General features: G+C 45.0%; 1 protein-coding gene across 3 annotated transcripts in view; it reads left to right on the plus strand.

Annotated features, from left to right (window-relative positions):
- GAN (gigaxonin) overlaps window positions 1-20,466 on the plus strand; it is a 54,508-nt gene that overhangs the window by 22,517 nt on the left and 11,525 nt on the right. For 2 of the 3 annotated variants that reach the window (XR_009730703.1, XM_061386842.1), the window contains exons 2-9: window positions 5,911-6,025; window positions 8,033-8,383; window positions 9,834-10,051; window positions 10,266-10,387; window positions 13,378-13,490; window positions 14,315-14,464; window positions 15,338-15,474; window positions 15,737-15,865. Coding sequence is in view for 2 of the 3 variants with exons in the window: in XM_061386842.1 (XP_061242826.1) it covers window positions 5,911-6,025; window positions 8,033-8,383; window positions 9,834-10,051; window positions 10,266-10,387; window positions 13,378-13,490; window positions 14,315-14,464; window positions 15,338-15,474; window positions 15,737-15,865 (1,335 nt within the window). In the remaining variant the exon portion in view is untranslated. The remainder of the gene's footprint in view (window positions 1-5,910; window positions 6,026-8,032; window positions 8,384-9,833; window positions 10,052-10,265; window positions 10,388-13,377; window positions 13,491-14,314; window positions 14,465-15,337; window positions 15,475-15,736; window positions 15,866-20,466) is intronic. The other variant, XM_061386843.1, reaches the window with a different exon arrangement.

A 20,466-nucleotide genomic window follows, 5' to 3' on the forward strand; every position in this document is an offset into this window, starting at 1 on the left:
ATTGGAGACTAGCCTTTGCAGCTGAGGGGAAGAAAAGTCACTTAGATGTCTTCTGTGTCACTGTCACCTCAAATCCCAGTGTCAGTAATGTCTGCGCTGAGGAGGAGGACCAGACCTGATGATCCGGGTGCTCGTTAGGACATCTAGGCTCAACTGAACTTTCCCAGCCGTTGGAAGCCTGTTAGAAGAGGACAGTGTATAACCAGCAGAGGACTTTGCTCTGTTAACACTTATTTAAAAGTCATGGACCTCTTTCATAGATGTAAAACTGAATAATACCAGCTTCTTTATTAGGCAATGAGTTTTTTCTTATTATACCTCTTTTCAGTGTTGTCAAAAGAAAGCAAAGCTGATTTTATTTCGCTTCTGTTTAATAGAACAGAAAATATGTTCTTGCCCAGAGAGTAGGTAATTGGAGGGAAAAGGAACTCATACCGCGTCACCCACAGGAGGCATGTTGTAAATCCTCGGAAACAGATTGAGTTGGCTGGACTGTATCATCTAGGACTCAACAGATGCGTCTCCAGAGCAGAGTCTCCACAGTAACTCTTGGGTCTGTTTCAGCAGTTCAGCCCAGGAGTGTTCAGGGATGGGGGAGCTCTCAAGTCACCTCATTTAACCTCTTCTCTCTACAAACGGGAGAGCAGGGATGGTGAGGGGGGAGCGCCCTGCCCTGGAAACAGAAAACTGGGCAAGAACGTGACAGGCGTGGATGTTTATATCTAAATGCCGGAGGCCCCGTCTTAGAATACTCCCCACTATTCCTTGTTGTAAAGAGTCTTATGAAACTCTCAAAGTGGTATTTTAAGACTACTGCAGCTTCTGGGAGAGTTTGTTAGTTGACGTCACATAGTAATAAAAGCAAAGATATTGTGATTTCCGATGGATGAATTCACGTATGATTCCAAACCTGGGGCAGAGACAGAAAACGAGAGAAGAGGGAGAGCAGCAATATAGGTACAGTCCATTATCCGTAAAGTAATCCACAAGGATATATTGTACAACACAGGGAATATAGCCAGTGTTTTATAATAACTGTAAATGGACTGTAACCTTTAAAAACTGTGAGTCACTATATTGTGCACCTGTAGCTTATAACATTGTACATCCACTGTACTTCAATTAAAAAAGGAGTTGATTTACCTGCTATTATATATGGACTGGACTTCCCTGGTGGGTGGTAAAGAAGCCACCCACCAATGCAGGAGACCTGGGTTCGATCCCTGGGTTGGGAAGATCCCCTGGAGAAGGAAATGGCAACTCACTCCAGTATTCTTGCCTGGAGAATCCCATGGACAGAGGAGCCTGATGGGCTACAGTCCATGGGTCGCAAAAGAGTCGGACACGACTTAGCAACTAGACGACGACAACAAATATATGGACTAACTATAGAAACAAAGCCGTCAGTTATTAGCTCTTTGGCTTAGCCTTTTCTTTTTTAAAATTAACTCATTCAGTCCAGTTCACTGAATTCTCAGTTATATGCGATATGTGGCAAGGGAGATAGAAACGATTGAGAAAGTTCTAGATAAAAAAGGGAAAGTATGGAGGAAATATGTTGGTAGATATTGGGAAAATGAGGGTACTTACTGGAGGAAACAAACGTGAAACAATGGAACAAAAACTGTAGAGATTTAGTTGGGAGATAGGGAAGTGAAGACAAAAGGAGGAGGAATAAGACAAGTTTATAAGGTTTATCGGTGAGAAAGGATGGTGACTATCTAAGAGAAGAAAGAAGGAAGTCATTGCAAATGGTCATGGGCTGTGAAGCAAGACAGTTTCACAACAGGTCTGAGCGACTTTTAGCGTCTCAGATGGAAGGGACTAACGGCCAACTTTGACTACATTCCTGACAGACAAATGGACATCAGCCTCCTGGAACCTGCAGACTGGTGTTGGTCTGTGAGTTGTCACCTGGCCATGATAATATAAGAGGGACAGGAAGGTGGGAAATTTTGGATCTGAATTTAAACTGTAATTAAAATAAAGTTTTGTGATTTGACCCTCAGACATTTAAGGACTTCAATAGTACAGTGATTCAGTTTTCACGGACTCTGAAAAGGGTCAGATTTTATAGACGTCTGAAATGGTCAATATTTAAGGAAGTTTTTTTTTTTTCTGTTTTCTTAGCCATTGGGATTCCCTGGTGGCTCGGATGGTAAAGCATCTGCCTGCAATGCGGGAAACCCAGGTTTGATCCCTGGGTCGGGAAGATCCCCTGGAGAAGGAAATGGCAACCCACTCCAGTACTCTTGCCTAGAAAATTCCATGGATGGAAGAGCCTGGTGGGCTACAGTCCAGGGGGTCAAAAAGAGTTGGACACGACTGAGCAAGTTCACTTAGCCATTGACTATACCCTGCCAGCTGCTGAAATAAAACTGTACCTTTAAAAAATACATATATATATTTAGTAATTTAATTTTTTTGCTGTGGTGAGTCTTTGTTGCTATGCACGGGCTTTCTCTAGATGCGATAAGTGGCGTGTGGGCTCAGTAGCTGTGGTACACAGGCTTAGTTCCCTCACAGTATGTGGGATCTTCCCTGACCAGGGATCGAACCCATGTCCCCTGCCTTGACAGGCAAATTCTTAACCACTGACCCACCAGGGAAGCCCCAGGAAACTGTACTCTTTAAAAGCGATTCTTTTTCATTGTGAAAACACGCAGCAGTAGTTGACCCCTGAACAATGTGGGTTTGAACTGTGCGGGTCCATATATGTGGATTTTTTTTTTCAGTGTTGCATGGGTTTACTGATACATGGGTTAATTGAAGAAAATCTACATGTAAGTGAACTCATGCAGTTCAAACCCATGTTGTTCAGAGGTCAGTTGTACATGATCCATGGTTGGTTGAACCTGTAGATGCAGGTGTGGGGGGCTGGCTGAGGGACTTGAGAGTCTGTAGATTGTGGTATCTCTGTGGGTCCTGGAATCATTCCCTCAAGGACACCAAGAGATGACTGTATAATCATCTAAAAAAAAAAGTCCAGTCACATGGCTGAAAAGTAGAAAGGGGGCACGCTGATCAGCCTCTTCAGAACCTCTTTCCCCATCAGCCCGGCCCGCCTCCCCCCACGCTCTCCGCAGCCCGTGGGCCAGCACAGCCAGCTCTGGTTGGAACCACTCGAATTCTAGGTGGCGCTCCTCTGTGTGAACACATTTTGCAGCTAGTGCCTTTAAATATGTTCAAGACTGCATCTAGTCAGGATTAAGACGCCACAGAGTAATCTGAGCAACAAAAGTTTAAAGAATATTTAACTATAAGAGATTATAGAGTAATGAGGGATTGGCCACAAAGAGGAAACTCTACAAATTCAAGGCGTAGCCGACGTAAGGAGCAGCTGAGATGCAGAGTTGATCGGCCAGGACAGATCAACGCGTGGCAGAGAAGCCACACTGGTGGAATTTGCTTGAAGTCAGCCCTCTGGAACACGCCAGAAGTCTGTCCACTGTGCTGCCGGGGAACGCTGCTCACAGGGAGGAGTCTCAGCAGAGACAGTTTACTGCAAAACTGCCTCCAGGAGTGTCAGGGCAAGCTGCCGGGCCGCACGGGCAGCCGTAGCCCCAGGAGCCTGCCCGGCTGCGGGACCAGGGCCAGGCGGCAGAGCCTCCCCCTGCGGTGTCTCCCCAGCACCCTCCGCTTCGCACCCTCCGCTTTGCACCCTGCCAGTTCACCCCTCAGAAGGCTCAGATCGGTTTTCATGGAGCCTGCAAGAAGGGTGGACTCGGCGCCAAAGAGGCGATATGGTAATGGCCAGCACGGCGACTTAGAAATACTGACACCATCCTCAGTGAAACATTCCCTGAGGACGCGTCTGCGTACAGTAGATTGTAGAGCCCAATATTAGTGATTTCAGTGTGATTCTTAGCACTTCCGCTGTCTCTCTTGATTGAGAATTGACTGAAAAATTTTTTCTTCACTTGTAATAAAAGTGTCACTTGTATAGATACACCTAGAGTGCAGCGAGCAGAAAAGACTTGCCTTTGTGTAAAATTATTAGTTCAGGGGAAACTACAGAGGCAGGAACCGCAGATAGGGAATGTAGGGGGGAGGCAGAGTTGTCTAAATATCCTCTCTCTGCCTTCAGATGCGGTATATATTCCATCGATTCCGCCTGCCTGAAGGCCTCCCACGGCCTCCTGTTGGCCCAGAGTGAACCAGCTTCCTCCTGCTGGTGCAGGGCTGTTATCCTTAGGGTCATCCCTCCACCATTCCCTTCCCTGCTTTCCTGTGTTGGATCATGTCTTTTTTTGTTCAAAATCTTCCCTCTTTCTGGATGTTTTCTGGGGCAGTTTATGGAACAGCATTCTGAGAAGTGTTGCATGGAAGATCATTTGTTTTGAGACTTTGTATAGATGAAAATATCTATTCATTCCTGATATTTGGTCGGCATTTTGACTGGTTAAACTACTCTCCATTGCACACCTTTCAGAGTACATCAGCCGTCTTCCACTGGAGCTGGGCAGCCTTCCTCAGCAGGGCAGGGGAGTCGTTACCTACGTGGAGCAAGCATCTGGGAACTCACCTGTTTGCTAAGACTCTGTCCATCTGTTGTTCTGCACTTAATTCGTCCTTCACCCTCCTTCCACGGCTGCCTCATCCTGCCGACTCCAAGCCTTTGGGCAGGTTCCTAAGTGTGGCTTAAGTGTGTCTTCACGTCCCTCGCTGCTAAATTAGGAGCATCTTTTAGACCTTGGGTAAAGGACCTGTTCTTAAACAAGACCCAGAAAGCACTGACTGTGAAAAATTATTCTTCAACTTGTTCATCACCGTAGGGAAAAAAAAAAAGTATCAAGTCTGCCAAGGTTTACTAAGAGTTTACTAAAGAAGGCCTGCACCTCATTATGAGAAGGGCAGTGAACTCAATTAAAAATGACACTTGAACGTGTATTTCATGAAAGAGGAGCCACGTGTGGCCACGGACCTGTGAAGAGATGTTCAGCACCTGGGTAGTGAGGGAAGACGGGTCACAACCACACCAGAGACCACACTTCACTCATCGACGGGCAGGAGTAGGAAGTGGGACAGAGACGAGTGTCGTAGAATTTGCGGGTCCGCACAGTCCCCTTACCCACACCAGATGAGGCCGAAAACTGCTCCAGCTACTGGGCAGAATAAATTGAGTATTAGCTCATACTTTGGAAAAGAATTTAGCTTAATTCTACCCCCAGGGATAAACCCAAGAGAAATTCTTCAGCATATTACAAAAGGAGACATGCACAAGAATGCCTCGCAGTACTGTTCACAGTACGCCAAACCCGGAGCCACAGCCCAGGGGCCCATCCACTGGAAAGGGGGCTATTATACAGCCAAAAAAAAGTGTGATACTCAGCAAGATGAATGACTCAGCAATATAATAGTAAATGAAAACGGCCCCAGAAGATTACAGACAGCATGAAACACTTTTATAAAATCGAAAACTTTAAACGGAAAACTTGAATACAGGATTTGGTTTAATAGTTACTTCAGATGAGGAAGGAGGGGAATGAACCGATGGGGAGGATGATTTGGTTAGAAGCAGGTTATTGTTGAGCTCCTAGCTTTTGTTTTGTGTGGTGGATGTGTGGGGTCCTTGTTACATCATTGAAAATAGCTGGATAATTAAATAGGGAAAAATAAGCCTAAAGGGCCTGGGTTCCCCAGGTGAAATAGAGACCCTTACTCACACGCCCTCAGTGCTTTGGTTGTCTGTTTCACTCGTCTTTTAAGAGGAAGCACTGAACCCTTGAACAAGTACTTTGCAGTTGAAAGTCATAGAACATATGTTGCTCCAAAGTTAATAAGCCAAATGTTCTAGATGGGATTCATATATCGATAAGTATCATATACTTTGTAGAGTATTTAGTGCATAAATATTTCTAGCTATTTCTGTTCTTTCATAGAAATTTTACATTTTTTTCCCTTTCTTAGGACAAAGTTAAACTATAATCCTCCAAAAGATGATGGATCAACCTATAAGATTGAACTTGAAGGGATATCGGTAATGGTTATGAGAGAGATCCTGGATTACATCTTCAGTGGGCAGGTATGCTGAGACCCAGAGGAAGGAGGACTGAGTAGACCCTCAGGCTCAGGGTGAGGCCGAGCAGCCCCGTCCCCTCCATCTTCCGTCACTGCGGGCTTGACTTGCATCTCCTGCCACACGCGGCACCCGAGCGCTTTCTTCCGGGGTCTGCCCTTGAAAGCAGGCTGATTTACCCAGATCCAGGCTTTGTTTCTCCCGTCCTGAGCACCACCGTCCAGTCTGAGACGTGTACATGTGGGATGCCCCCTCACTGCTGGTGTTTAAACCTCCATTCCAGTCTTGCCCTGGACCCACACCCTCAGGGAACTCGTTCTGTCTCCATGGCATGGACCCGGGAGCCTCAGTGGGCGGTGGGGATTATTCTCTAGAGGTAAAGACTTCAAGACTCAGGTGACGGGCGCCTGCGTTGTTCTCAGTGCCTCGGTCCTGTCCCCCTCATTCTTTCCTGCTCTCTCTGTACCCTTTACTCTCTGTACCCACTTACATTTCTGGGAATTTCATGAAACCCAAGGAAGGAAGTGGTCAGTGGCTAGGGATCCTTTACTTTTCTTTGCCCTCCTCTGTCGCCCCGTACCCCGCTATTCATGTGGTTTAAAGGGTAGCATGAAGACTTAACGATCTGGGTTTGAATTAGGAGGATGCTGATGTACTTTGTGCCTGGTTATGCGAGAGTGCGTTTTCTCTCTGCTCCTCTTGAGGGCGCGTGTCCTGCTCTCTCTCTCTCTCCTTCCTTCTCATTCTTCTGATTTTCCATCTGTAAAGGCTCTGTCTCCTGCATAAGTATTCTGAGTACACTCCTTACTTTTCTCTCAGCGTTCATTCTGTCCAGAATCACACTCGGTGACCATCATCCTCTTTGAAGCTTTCTGTTTCATTTCACAATGTTACCACTTTCTTGTTTCTCTAAACACTAGGTGGTGAGTGTGTGGAAGTAAGGTTATGTATATGATTATTTAAAATAAATGCACTCAAATCAGTTTGGGGACAGCCCTTAAAATACTGGCGATGCTCTGAGGTATCAAAAAACCAGACATAGGACCCAACTCTTAGCTAGCTTGTAAAATCAATTCAGCGACAGTTATGACAGGTTAGAAGCCAGTTAGAGCGTATTCATGTTCAGGCTTGCATTTGAAACTTGGAGATCTTACTTACCTGTGGTGCCAGACATGTGCATCTCAAATCGTGGTAAAATGTTTCTTGCTGCACTTGGCTGTGAGATCCCGCCTCCACGTTTCCTTGTGGAGGATAAGCACCCATGCCGTGGGCGAGTGTGGGCCGTTTGTGATCATGGCAGTATTTTAGGGGCCTGTGTCTTTATGTTGCCTCGCCATGGCATAGAAAAACTGAAGGGGGTAGAGGAGGAAGCATCAATCAGACAATGAAGATTAAGGAAAAGCAAATGTTCGCAGTGGAACTTTGGGGGGATTTATTCCAGAAGGTAGCTTTGAGAGCAAATGGTATCCTTCGCACCGAGTACGGTGTGCTTGGTGTCCCGAAGGCAGCGCCTCAGGCAGCGTGGCTCTCCCTCTCTTCAGGGGCACATGGTATCTTTCGAATACCGTGTGGAAAGAGGAGGGATCCTAATTTATTTGGAGGAAAGATTTTCATTAGTTGAAGAGCTCGCATTTATAGAAATCCCTTTCCGTTTACCATAGAATTGCAGAACTTGCGACTTCCTGATAAGCATTTCAGTCATTTAAGGTTTTCCTCCAAGTTAAGCATGAGCACCGTGGACAGTTCACTCAGAAGGGCTGTGGTGGCTCATGTGGGTAAAGCGAGGGAAAAACTGGGAGAAGCTGACCAGCCACGCACGGTCTGTGTCGTCCCCAGGTACCTTGGGGCCCACTGTCTGCTCTTAAAAGCAAAGTTGAACCGAGTGAAATCTGCCAATCCTCAGTCGCCTTTGACCTGCAAAAGTGGAGCTCCCGTGGTTTGGCCTGCTAGATTAGTGGTGTGGGTTCTAGATGTACACGCCCAGATACAAACTGTCCGCGACGGTCCTTCCAGATCCGGCTGAACGAGGACACCATCCAGGACGTGGTGCAGGCGGCGGACCTGCTGCTGCTGACGGACCTCAAGGCGCTGTGCTGCGAGTTCCTGGAGGGCTGCATCGCCGCCGAGAACTGCATCGGCATCCGCGACTTCGCACTGCACTACTGCCTGCACCACGTGCATTACCTGGCCACCGAGTACCTGGAGACCCACTTCCGGGACGTCAGCAGCACCGAGGAGTTCCTCGAGCTGAGTCCGCAGAAGCTGAAGGAGGTGATCTCTCTCGAGAAGTTAAACGTCGGCAACGAAAAATATGTGTTTGAAGCGGTCATCCGATGGATAGCGCACGATACGGAAATAAGAAAGGTACCTTATAGCATGCTCTGACTTTGACATTCCACTTATTCGTATTTGTCTGTTCTTCACCCCAGTTTTACATGTTTTATCTTTCTCCTCCAACTTGAAAAACTTACAGAGTTGTGATCTAAACTATGACCTGTTATACATCTTCCCATAGGCTCTCTAAAGCAGTTGGTTTTTTTCAGATCCGTCTACCAGAGTGAGTGTAATTCATCATATAGCAATGAAAATATTAACACTTAAAAGTGACTTGACATCCTTCGAATGTTGTTTTTAATGGGAAATGTGTTAGAGGATATCAGGTTTGAGGTCATTAGGGAGGGTGCTTTAGCCTTGACATCACAGGGCTTTGAATCTCATGTGTATGTCCTAGAGGCTAGCTCCAAAATAAATATATTACATTACAGACAGGCTTTCAAAATGCATAAGTGCGTTTTTAATTGTTCTTAGTAATCCTTGATTTACATGTTAACGATCAGCTTGTAATTTTTTAATTCTGTAGGCCCATAAGCTGTGTCCACTGGGAAACCGCACTCCTAGCCTCGGCTCAGGTGGCACAGTTAGTGTTGTTTTCCACGTTGGTGGTGGGGCAGCTTAGGAAAGAGGAGAGAAGAGTTTCCAACTTGACAGCACCACTGAAGCAGCTTCTCTGTGACCCTCTTCTTGCCTTAAAGTGATGAGGGTGTCAAAGGTGGAGTGGCTGCCGGGAAAGAAAAGGCAGTTCCTCATTCTTTGGTTAATCCCAGCTTGACGCTGTAAGGACTGCTGGCCTTTACTACTCAGGGTATAGACAAGTGGACCTTAAAATGACGGTTCCAAAGCCCAGAAAAACTAGTCGCCTTAACATATGCACAGTGCTGTAGTCATTTGGTTCAAATTTAATGATTGAGTATGAAAAGCATGTAATTTATATTATACATGTTAGATCATTTTTAGTAGTAATTCCTGAAGAAATGATTACACAGTTGTCACGATTTTTGTCTTTGGAACTTGGGCTTTTTCAGATTTTTCTTATAATTTTGATGTTGGTACATTTTCATTATCTAGTTGACATATTGTGTCAAGCTCTTTCTGTAACCAATATTTGTATAAATGGGGTATAACTCATAGCACATCCAAGTTAGTGAGATAAAGCAAATCATAGCGGGGTTCTTGTAGGTTTTCCTGTTGCCGTGGGAACCCTGTAGGGTGTAATGGAAGCTTCTTGAAACTTTGCAGTGACCCAGCAAAGTGATGCTGAAGTGATGCTATTTTAAGTTAAACTTTTGTTTATCGAGGCCAGAGGAAGTAGAAAGGAAAGGGGCCACCTCACACATTCAAGCAGCACTGGCCCTTACTCCTTGCCTGTTGATCATCTGACTCATCAACATTTGTAGTTTTCTATGAGTCGGAAAATGTGCCTTCTAAATGCACACTCTCCCTTTCTCCTGCCCGTGCTCTCCACCCTACTCTGCAGGTCCACATGAAGGATGTCATGTCAGCGCTGTGGGTTTCAGGGTTGGACTCGAGCTACTTACGGGAGCAGATGCTCAATGAGCCGTTGGTCCGCGAGATCGTCAAGGAGTGCAGCAACATCCCCCTCAGCCAGCCACAGCAGGGGGAGGCCATGCTGGCCAGCTTCAAGCCCCGCGGCTACTCGGAGTGCATCGTGACCGTGGGTGGAGAGGAGAGAGTGTAAGCATGGCCGTGAGCTGTGGTCTAAGTAAGGGAAGAGAGATTTCCAGGTGCACAAGAACTCAGGACAGTTCTCAGTATCTAAAGCCTAAATAGCAATCGATCTTTTTTTTTTAATGTTTGAAACATTCTTGAGAGCAGTAAAACTCGCCGTGGTTTTTCTAAGCAGAATATAAACATATTAACTGCTAACTGATCATCTGCCTCCCCTTAGTTCGCGGAAGCCAACGGCAGCGATGCGATGTATGTGCCCCCTTTACGACCCCAATCGGCAGCTGTGGATCGAACTGGCCCCTCTAAGCATGCCCAGAATCAACCACGGGGTCCTCTCAGCAGGTACCGTGCCCTCATCTGCTTCACTTAAACACAAGATCAAGGGAGACATGATTTCAGTGCTGTGCAGGATGACGCAGAACCTCTTAAAGATATTGCCCCTCTATGGGGACATGTTCAGCGTGGCTCTAGCTTTCAAGACTGTGGTAAGAAGAGTGTCTTCTGACCAGTCCTTACTGTTCCCAAGTCTTAAATATGTAGCTGTTTTTACGATGTCAGTAGCGGAGCATTTTTATTGGATGACTTAACTGCTGGAAGAGCAGAGCTGAGTGACCCGTACCGCCCACTGCCCGGACGATCACATCTGAGATGCAGATCTCCTTGAGCCATGCTAGTGCCCCATCTTGGAGAGCCCGGCAGGGTAGAGTTACAGCATGTAACACACACCCAAAGTAAGAGTGTCATGTAAGAGCAGGCATTTCATAGGAGACTTGAGAAAATATTACCTAAATTAGTTCTGGCTTGAAGTTACTTTACTACAGAAAGTATGTTTTAGTTTGGAGCCTTATTGGAAGTTCTCACTACCTTGCTGGCTTCATCCCGCAGGTGCCGTTTCACTTCGTAAAAACTATTGTCCGCAGTCTTCCTGGAACTCTTCTTTCGTAGTCTCTGTTTGCCCACTAACATTACGATAACATTTTTAAGCTCTTCCACACTGTACTGTACCGTAGGCATGGCTAAAGCTGTGGACTGAAAATGAAACTGTAGGTTCCACGATTATCGATGTTTTCATCAACGGTAGTCAGCTGAATGGAGTGGTGTAGGCAACAGAATGTGGGTCTGATTTCTCGTTCTTTTTCTCAGACATACCTTCCTTAAATTTTCCCCCCATAATGTGTATAGTTGTTCATAATTTTCGCACATGCACACCTACCACAAAGGTTCCTGTATCACTAACTTTCAGGTTTCCTAGAGGGGTGGTTGTTTCAGAAACTTGAAGCAGTAAGGAGAGGAATTGTTTCCAATCATGTTGACCAAAGTTGTGAAATGATTGAGTAGTTCCTATGTGTCCAGCCTATTCCATGTTTCTTCTTTTCCTGCCTTTTTTTCAAAAAAACTTGACCGACTTTTTTTGTCATTCAGTTTTTTCCCTCTACCAGATTAGAGGTTATATTCTATGTCTCTGTCCCTTTGAAAGTCACATCAGCGTCCTCATCCTGTATTGTTAACAAAGTCTAGAGTTACTCAGTACATTTATACTCTATTTTTCATGTTCCACAGTTGTACAGTATTAAAATACGTGGTTAGTTACAAATAAATATTTACATGTATATGTGTTTTGTTAATGTATGTTATATACACACCTATAGGTAGTATTCATTTAGATTTATCCACATATTTACCAACTTCTTTGTTTTTTCCCTCTTACTCCTCAAACTTGCCATCTGGGATCATTTTCCTTCTCTCTGAAGTTCATCCTTCTGAACTTAACATGGGTCTAATGACGGCAAAGTCTAAGATTTGTCTAAAGATGTCATTATTTTGCCTTCATCCTTAAAGGATGTTTTTACTGGGTATAGAATTTTAGGTTGGCCTCTATTATTGTTCAGCACACTGAAGATATTTTTCTTCTGACCTCTGTTATTCCTAGTTGTTAAGTCAGTTGTCAGATATAAAACTCTGTCTTTTCTCTGGACTGTATTTAAGTTTTCTTTTTTTTCTTTTTTCCCTGTCATTTCAGTATTAGGTGAACATTTTATTTAAAATTTTACCATATTTGGGGATTGTTGGGCATCTTGACTCTGAAGGTTGGCCTTTCATCAAATCTGGAAAATTTTTATTTATGTCTTCAAATGTTGTCCTTGCTTATTCTCCCCTGTCCCTCTGCTTTTGGAAGTCAGATTAAGCATGGCTAGACCTTTGTACTCCATCCCCTGCCTTCTGCCTTCTTTTTGTTTTCTTTGGGATGAATCTGCCATTGAACCCATCCATTGAATATTTTATTCAATCTATTTCATCTTTTTTTCCCCTCTAGAATTTTCTTTTTTTCAAACCTGCTATGTCCATCCCTTCGTATAGAGCTATCTTTAAATAACATAGTGAGCATTTTTGTTTTATCATCTCTTTTATTACTCTAATATTTGAAATTCGCAGTCTTTTTCTAGATTACTTCCTATTGTCTGTTTCTACTGCTTCATCTTCATAGAGTCTAGTTCCTTTATATACCTGAGTTTCTTGGCTGGGTGCTGATCATTTTATTAAAAATTATTTGTAGGAAAACTTTAATGATTTAAAATCTTAGAATATTAGATTCTAAAACTTAGATAAAGGTACTGTCTTACATAGAAGTTTTGCATTTGTTTCTGCCAATTGCCTAAAAACACTAATTTGTAATTACTGTAAATCAAATTCAAATTTTGAGATTTCCTAGATAAGCAAGGATATTTAAATTTGGCTTCTCATTCTGGTTGGCCTTCCTCCTGAGGGTTAGAACTTCAAAGAAGCTTTCCTGCCAGAAACCACACTCTCTGTGGGCCTGGGATTTAGATTTCTGTTTTCTTCATGCCCTCAAAGCCATTAAGAGAAAGCTTGCGTTTTTCCCACATTGCTAATATCCTCAGAGCAAAATGGTTTCCATGCATGGTAACCTCTCCAGCCTACATTTCCCTTCAGTTTTACCAGTGTCCCTTTGGCTGTTTCTTCTTTAAGAAAACTATTTTATTTTAAAATATGGGCTGGGGAATGGAACAGACAAACTGAAATAACTTAAGAGTCATTTGATGACTGGATGGGTGGTGTCAGTTTCCCTTTTAAGCCATAGAGAAGTGGGAATCTGCTCAGAGATTCTGAGTGAAGTGAAATGGTCGGAGTGACTGACAGATTAACTGTGTCATCAAGGATTGAGTGAAGTGTGACAAACATCTCAAATCCCTTGTCATCAAAAAGGTGCCTCCACGTACTCTCTCTGCCCTCACGGCATTTGCATTTGCTTGGGAATGGGTATTGAAAACTTACGCTTCAACTTTCTTGTGTGTCTCCTTTGATTTTTTCAGAAGGGTTTTTATTTGTATTTGGAGGCCAAGATGAAAACAAGCAGACCCTGAGCTCAGGAGAAAAGTACGACCCAGATGCAAATATGTGGACCGCTTTGCCACCAATGAATGAGGTAAATAAAGCGTTGCCTTTTTTGTTTGATGTTTCTTTTTACCCCCATTAGCACTTTCGTTTGCTTCTGCCTTTGAGTGAAATGACAGAGACAGCGGCCCCACCAAGACCCCTGCCTGGCATGCCTGTGCCCTCCACCCCACCTCCTGGGAACACACTTGCTTCAGTCCTTTGCCAGGTGCCCGCGGGGCACGCTGCCCGCCTCCTTCTTAGCAAGGCCTCCCCCCGGCCCTGAGCTCCCTTTTTGCCTCCCTTGCTTTCTTTCTTCATACCACATCGCCCCTCCTCACACACTAGGCCTTTCTAAATTGTTCTCTCAGACTTTTGGATGGCAGGGCTTCTGTCTGCGTGGTCAGTGCTGTGAGTGGGTGAGTGTCACACTGCGGGCAGCCTTCGTGCAGGCCCGTACGCACCACCCCACCACGACCACGGGCAGGCCTGTTGCTGGGGCTCTTACACAATTTCACACGTCAGCTGGGAGCCACTGCTACCCATGCTGAACAAAAATCATTTTATGGAACCAGGCGGTAATCGTTCTTTTTCTTGTGATGAGCTGACTTGAGCGAAAGGTAAGGATTTTACCTGTGAATCCACCTCGTGTGAAATCCCTTGTTCCGGGAAATTCCTGGACTTGGGTTCTCTGTCTCTTGTGATAGAAGAGTGAGCTTCTGGGGAAAGCAGAACTGTTTGAGAGACACAGTTCTGAGTCTTGTATTTCTTTGCAGGAATGTAATGAAAACCTGTCATTTGTATTAAATATATGATTATCAGCTTTCAGTATGAGAGTTGGCCTTTTGTCTACAAAGCTCTTTCATGTTTTTTCAGGCAAGACATAATTTTGGAATTGTGGAGATAGATGGCATGCTGTACGTTCTAGGAGGAGAAGATGGAGAAAAAGAGCTAATTTCCATGGAATGTTACGATATTTATTCTAAAACCTGGACAAAGCAACCTGATCTGACCATGGTTAGAAAGGTGAGAAATATACCTCGTGATGAGACTCACACACGGGCTTTGAAAGGTACTGTGTCTTCATTCCCACGGTGCCTTTTGACGCGATTGATAGTGTTAAAGCGCTAACAGTACGCAAGTCTGCCTTTGCTGGTAGCTTCTTGCCTTCACCATTGCCAGGCACATGCCAAGCTGGGGAGCTGTGAGAGAGTTCACGGGGGCGCTGGGCTCTGGGCAGCGCTCTTGTGCCTGCGGCCCACACCTGCTCCGTGACGGCACTAACCTAGGCAGGAACCAGATCTCCCAAACCTGTTTTCTTAATCGTCATGCACACTTGGGCGGAAGCATTAATCCATTGATCCAGAGGTAAAGAACTGCCATTGGTTCTGAGAAGAATGAAAACTAAGGGCTCTCCATTACCTGTTCAGGACTTGGTCTGTATTTCTGTTCCCTGGTGGAGACGGGCATTTCATCATCAGGCCAGAGCCTTTTTAGTGCCCTGGGTATTTCACACCTAGGTACTGGGACTCACTGGTAATATGATCACTCACTGTGTGTGCCCTTCCAGCTGACTTAATTTGGGGCAAGAGTTGAGTGACATCTTGCTCTGTGGACTCGGCATCTTGGACTCTTCAAATAGTGGTGAAAGAAGAGAGCTTGGAAAGCTCCTTTAAAAGCAAGGCTGTGTGCTTATCTCGCTTAGTGGAGCAGTGTCAGGTGGAGCTGATCCTTCCCTGAGGACAGTATATGTATTACCCATGCTTGTCCCATTTTTGAAAGCCAGCCTCCGTCAGACCCTTTTCCAAACATCTCTCAGGGTTCCAGCCAAGCTGGTGTTGACTCAGCCAACTTTTAATGATAAACGTCGCCTCCCCCACTGTTGCTTCCTCCTTCCAGATTGGCTGCTATGCAGCTATGAAGAAGAAAATCTATGCCATGGGCGGAGGATCCTACGGGAAGCTCTTCGAGTCTGTGGAGTGCTATGACCCCCGGACCCAGCAGTGGACCGCCATCTGTCCCCTGAAAGAGAGGAGGTGAGAGAGCGGGGCGGGCTGGAGAGCCCCCTTCGCCCAGCTCTCGCTTCTCCCTTCTCCTAAATGGACCTTTTATTTGACTTGCCATTTGGTTCATATAACGCTAGATGAATAATCCACACCCTGAAAAAGGAAGACTCATGTATTTGTGAAACACTGAATGTCACAGAGCTAAGACAAGCAAAAGAGGAATTAGGGAGTCGAGTCCTGAGATACATCGATGAACCCAGTGCTCAGTGTGTGTGCGTGGTGTGCCTTTCAGGTTTGGCGCGGTGGCCTGTGGAGTTGCCATGGAACTGTACGTGTTCGGGGGTGTCAGAAGTCGCGAGGACATCCAGGGGGGCGAGATGGTGACTTGCAAGTCGGAGTTCTACCACGATGAGTTTAAAAGGTACATGTGGATGGCTTTGTGTGGCTTCTGCAGCTCTCTCTCTGTGCTTTCAAAGGCATGTCTTAGCTTCATTTAGTTTTGCTTTCAAATTGTTCCACTGAACTTACCTATTTATGTCTAATGCATACCGGATATTTATTTAGTGACTTCAGAAGTCTTGGTAACTCATAGGAAAGCCAGAGAAAAATGTTTCTCAAGTGCAGAGCAGACCTTGATGCTTTTGATAGCTTTTAGGAGAAAGTTTAAACTCCTTAATTTAGCAGATACGGCCTTTTGTGATATGACCTATGTGTACTCTTTCTGCTACGGTTCAACCCAGGTGCTTCACCTGAGTCCCACTGGGTGGTATCTTCCCTCCAAAGCATGGTATCATTGTCTCAGCTCTGTGCTTTCATACTTTTCCTTTTGCCTAAAACTTCCCTTCTCACATTTATCCAGTTAATTTGGCTTCTTCAAAACTCAGCTTAATGATCACCGCCAAGAGAAGGCCTTCTCATGTCTCCCGATCTGAGTTGGACTCCTCAGTCTGTGGTCCCATGCCTGTCTCTTGGATTGTGACTGTGAACTGAAGCTCCTTCAGGGCTAGTTCCAGCTCAGCTTTGGGTCCTAGCTTCTGGCCTCACCCTGGCTTGTATCAGACACTCAATAAACGTGGTATTGGAGATTCTTGAATCATCTGATGGGCTGCCATACATGTGAGGTGGAGTTGCAGCATCGGTCCAATCGCCCTCACTTTGCTCCTCTCACCTGTTTTATTATAACCACCCAACAGTGTTTTTCTTGCAGTAATATGTTCACATCCTACAGGGAAATTGCTGTGCTCAAGTTAATCTTGTGATAGCATTTCGATCATGTTACCAGAAGGGGGTGCCAGAATATAATGTTTAATTTCACAGTATTTTAGGGTAAACAATGCACAGGTGCCAAGATTTTAGAAATATGTATGTTATCTATTAATGTATTTTAATTTTATGATGTTTGCATAGCCTATTTTTTTTTTCCCCTTCAGTTACTGGGGGCAGACAATCTTAGGAAAACTCACTAGACAAAGTGTGAGAGCAATTTGAGAATGCTTGCTACTATGGTTGGGACAGGGGAAGAATTTCAAAGACTTTTCTACACCTCTCTTCCATAATGTGTTACTGTGAGGGCTGACTGTTCACGCTACAAAGTAGTATATGAATTTCCTTCCCAAATGAATCTCAAAACAGTTGCCCAAGTTCATTAACAAGCAGGGGTCAGTACACTTGGTTTCTGATAAAATATTGATATAAGCCTTTCTCATAATGACTGAACTACTGTTTGGACAGTGTGAGCTAGAGAGCTGTATCTCACTTGCTGGAATAATCAGGGTTGCTTATGGTTTTACCATTTCCTGTTCTGTTTTGATTGTAGAGGACTTGAAGATGGCTGTGAAGTTTTCAATCTCCCTTGATATGCTATCATCATTAGAACCTTTAGATTTCTCTCAGGTTGTCTCCTGTTTATGGAATATTAAGTAATAAGAGTATTGGGCTTCCCAGATGGCTCAGATGGTAAAGTGTCTGCCTGCAATGCGGGGCACATGGGTTCGATCCCTGGGTCAGGAAGATCCCCTGGAGAAGGAAATGGCAACCCACTCCAGTACTCTTGCCTGGAAAATTCCATGGATGGAGGGGCCTGGGTAGGCTCCAGTCCATGGGGTCGCAAAGAGTTGGACATGATTGAGCAACTTCACTTACAATAAGAGTATTACTTGCTTTTGTTCATAATTGTTAAACATGACTATTACTTCTTCGTTGCTATTTAAAGTACTTCCCAATAAAATTCACTTCTCTAGTTTGCTTATATTCAAGTTCTCCAGTGTTTGTTCACAAATAGAATGAAGAAAGCTTGATTTCTGTTGTCAGTATATAGGACTCTTGTCTAGATAAAGCTAAACATAAACACACGATACTAAGTGCCATATATTACCTCACTTAACACATTTAATCTTCAAAACAGCCCTCTGAGATACAGGTACTCTTTCATTCCTGTCTTGCATATGAGGAAATCAAAACACAGAGAGGTTGAGTCATGTGCCCCAAAACACACAGACAGCATGTGGCAGAGCTGGCATTTGAACTCGGGCGTCCTGGCCTCAGAGACCACCAGTTCAAATACCACACAATAGTGCCTTCAAAACTTAGTCTTTCCCATGAAAACCTATAGAAGGGGGAAAACATCTGTGAGTAGTTTCTCTCTTTAAAGCTCAGATGTTTCCAAGTGTGTGGTATTTGCATACTTTGGAAGCTGTTGCCAAATGAACAACCTGCCTTAGATTGAAGACTATTTATTGTTTTTAAGTAATCTCTTGTCTTTCCTGTCTTTGTTCCCTATTTTTAGGTTAAAAGTTTCCTGGAAAAATGCCACATCTTACTATTTTCTGTGTTTCTGACTAAAAGCAAAACTGTTTGAAGGAAAGCAAAAAGTTTTTTAAAAATTGCCTTTATTTATACCAAGTCACAGTAACAACTTCATATATCCAGAAAGACGAGTGTGCCTATTTCTGTTCTTTGCACTCCTGGTTCTAGTACTGTACTAGACTAGTACTGTCATCCTCCCAGTGGTCTGTATGTTTTTTAAAGTCATCTTTGATTCTCTCTTATGCTTCACATCTCATGAGTTGCCAAATCGTATTTTTTTTTAAACTCTGTAGTGTTTTTTGCACAAACCCACCTTTATTTCTCTGCCACAGCTCCAGCGAGTTCACTGTCATGCGTGCGGTGTCCTTAGCCTTCTAACCAGTCTCTCCGATACATTTCACCTACTTGTGCTTCTGAAAGATGAATCTGCCTTTGGTCATTTCATTCAGATGGAGATTATTCCTAGTTACCCCTGCTTGCCAAGTAAAGACATGAGGATTTAGCCGCCTCCTCGGGGCCCTCTGTGATCTGAGGTTGAGAAAAACGTCCGCCTTTCCACTTCTTCCTTTGCCGTGCTCTGGAGTGCCGCTCGCTTCTTACAGCCGTCCGTGTCTTGTTGCCTCTGAGCATTTGCTCAGCCCACGTGCCCTCCCCTTCTCCTTTTTAATAGATAAATCAGTTAACTCTTCTCTGAAGTCAAGACCTGTCGGCTTCATCTTTTGATGAACATATACTTGGATAGACATCTCTGACCACTGGCCACATCCCCATGTGGTTCTCTGACCTGCGATCAGGGACCATTACGGGAGCAAGGGTTAAGTGGAAGTCACCAGAACGTTCCTCCCCTGCCAAGGTAGAGAACCAGGGGCAGCACTGTATCCTGAGGAACATGCAGACCTCAGTGCCACCATCAAAGACTCGCGAGTACAGGGGTGGTGCCCCCCACATCCCCACTTAATTCACTTAGGATAAGTAGGAAAGTCAGCTCAGTGTGGAAAATAGCTGTCAGCGTTCCATAAACTTAACAGGTGGTTAGGTGGTCACCGACCTAATGATTAACTAGTAGGAGTTAACTGGAGGAGTTAACTGCTAACCTGTGAGAGGAGACTCCGATGAAAGCAGAAATAGTCAAGAAAGAAGTGCAGCTGCAGCCTTTAGGACCGAGGGAAAGAGTCCCAGGAAGGAACAAACTTGGAACTTTGCTCCAGACCCTGCAGGGCTGGGATTCACCTCTGTAGAGCAGGGGTGATGTGGCCCAGGATACAGCAGAGCCCTTGGGCGCCGGGGCCAGAGCTGGTGTGCAGGAAGCTGCTTGCTGGCCAGCAGAGCACCTCCCCGCAGGTGAGCACCTCCGGGGCCCCTGCACGCTGGAGACAGCAGAGCAGACCACCGATACCAGGGAAGAAGCCCTTTCCTCTCCCAGCCTTGCAGTCCCTCCAGCGCCCTCTGTTGACAAAGTTTAGCATTGTACTTACCTTCTCAAAGAGCCTGCTGCACATCAGAGTTCATTTTCTCCATTGTGTGATCTGTTTCATTGGTTTCTCCTGTCTTATTTCCTTCCTTTTACTTACTCTGGGTTTATTTTGTTTTTCCTTTTCTACCTTCTTCAGGTAGCATATTAGATTTTTAAAATTTCTCTGCCACAGTCCCCTATCTTTCCATCATAAGCCTATTTTCCTTTTTCACTTACTGAGCATCGTTGTGCTAGCTGTGTCCACATCCCGGCCTGGTAGATAATCCCATCATCTGAGTCATCAGAGTTGGCGTCTGTTAATTGTTTAGTCCCCCGAGAAGGGGCTCTCATTTATCTGGCTCTTTTGCTGTGTGGATTACGTCTGGGCTTTGTGAGCAGGACACTATTGAGGACCTGAGGTATCTTCTGGCACTCCAGAGAGGTGCTCCCAGCGTTCTGTAGCCAGTGGGCGTGCTCAGACTTGCTGAGCCTCAGGTGCAAGCATTCATGGGTCCAGTGCCTGTAAGACACGAGGTCAGTGATGGCCCGATTTCACTTTGCAGGGATAGCTCTTGGTTTTTCCCTTTCCCTATTTATTAGAGGCAGCTCAGAGGCAGGGGCCAAGCTGTATTCCCAGTCCCACAAACTGCTTGATACCAATTAGCTTTCAGATATTAGAGGAATTGGATCTTCGCTTTATAGCAGCTTGGCCTCTGAGTTGTTCCATGATCTTGGACAACATTCTGCTTCTACATTTCTTGAGA

This window comes from Bos javanicus, chromosome 18 (assembly GCF_032452875.1).
Source record: "Bos javanicus breed banteng chromosome 18, ARS-OSU_banteng_1.0, whole genome shotgun sequence".
Classification (NCBI taxonomy): domain Eukaryota; kingdom Metazoa; phylum Chordata; class Mammalia; order Artiodactyla; family Bovidae; genus Bos; species Bos javanicus.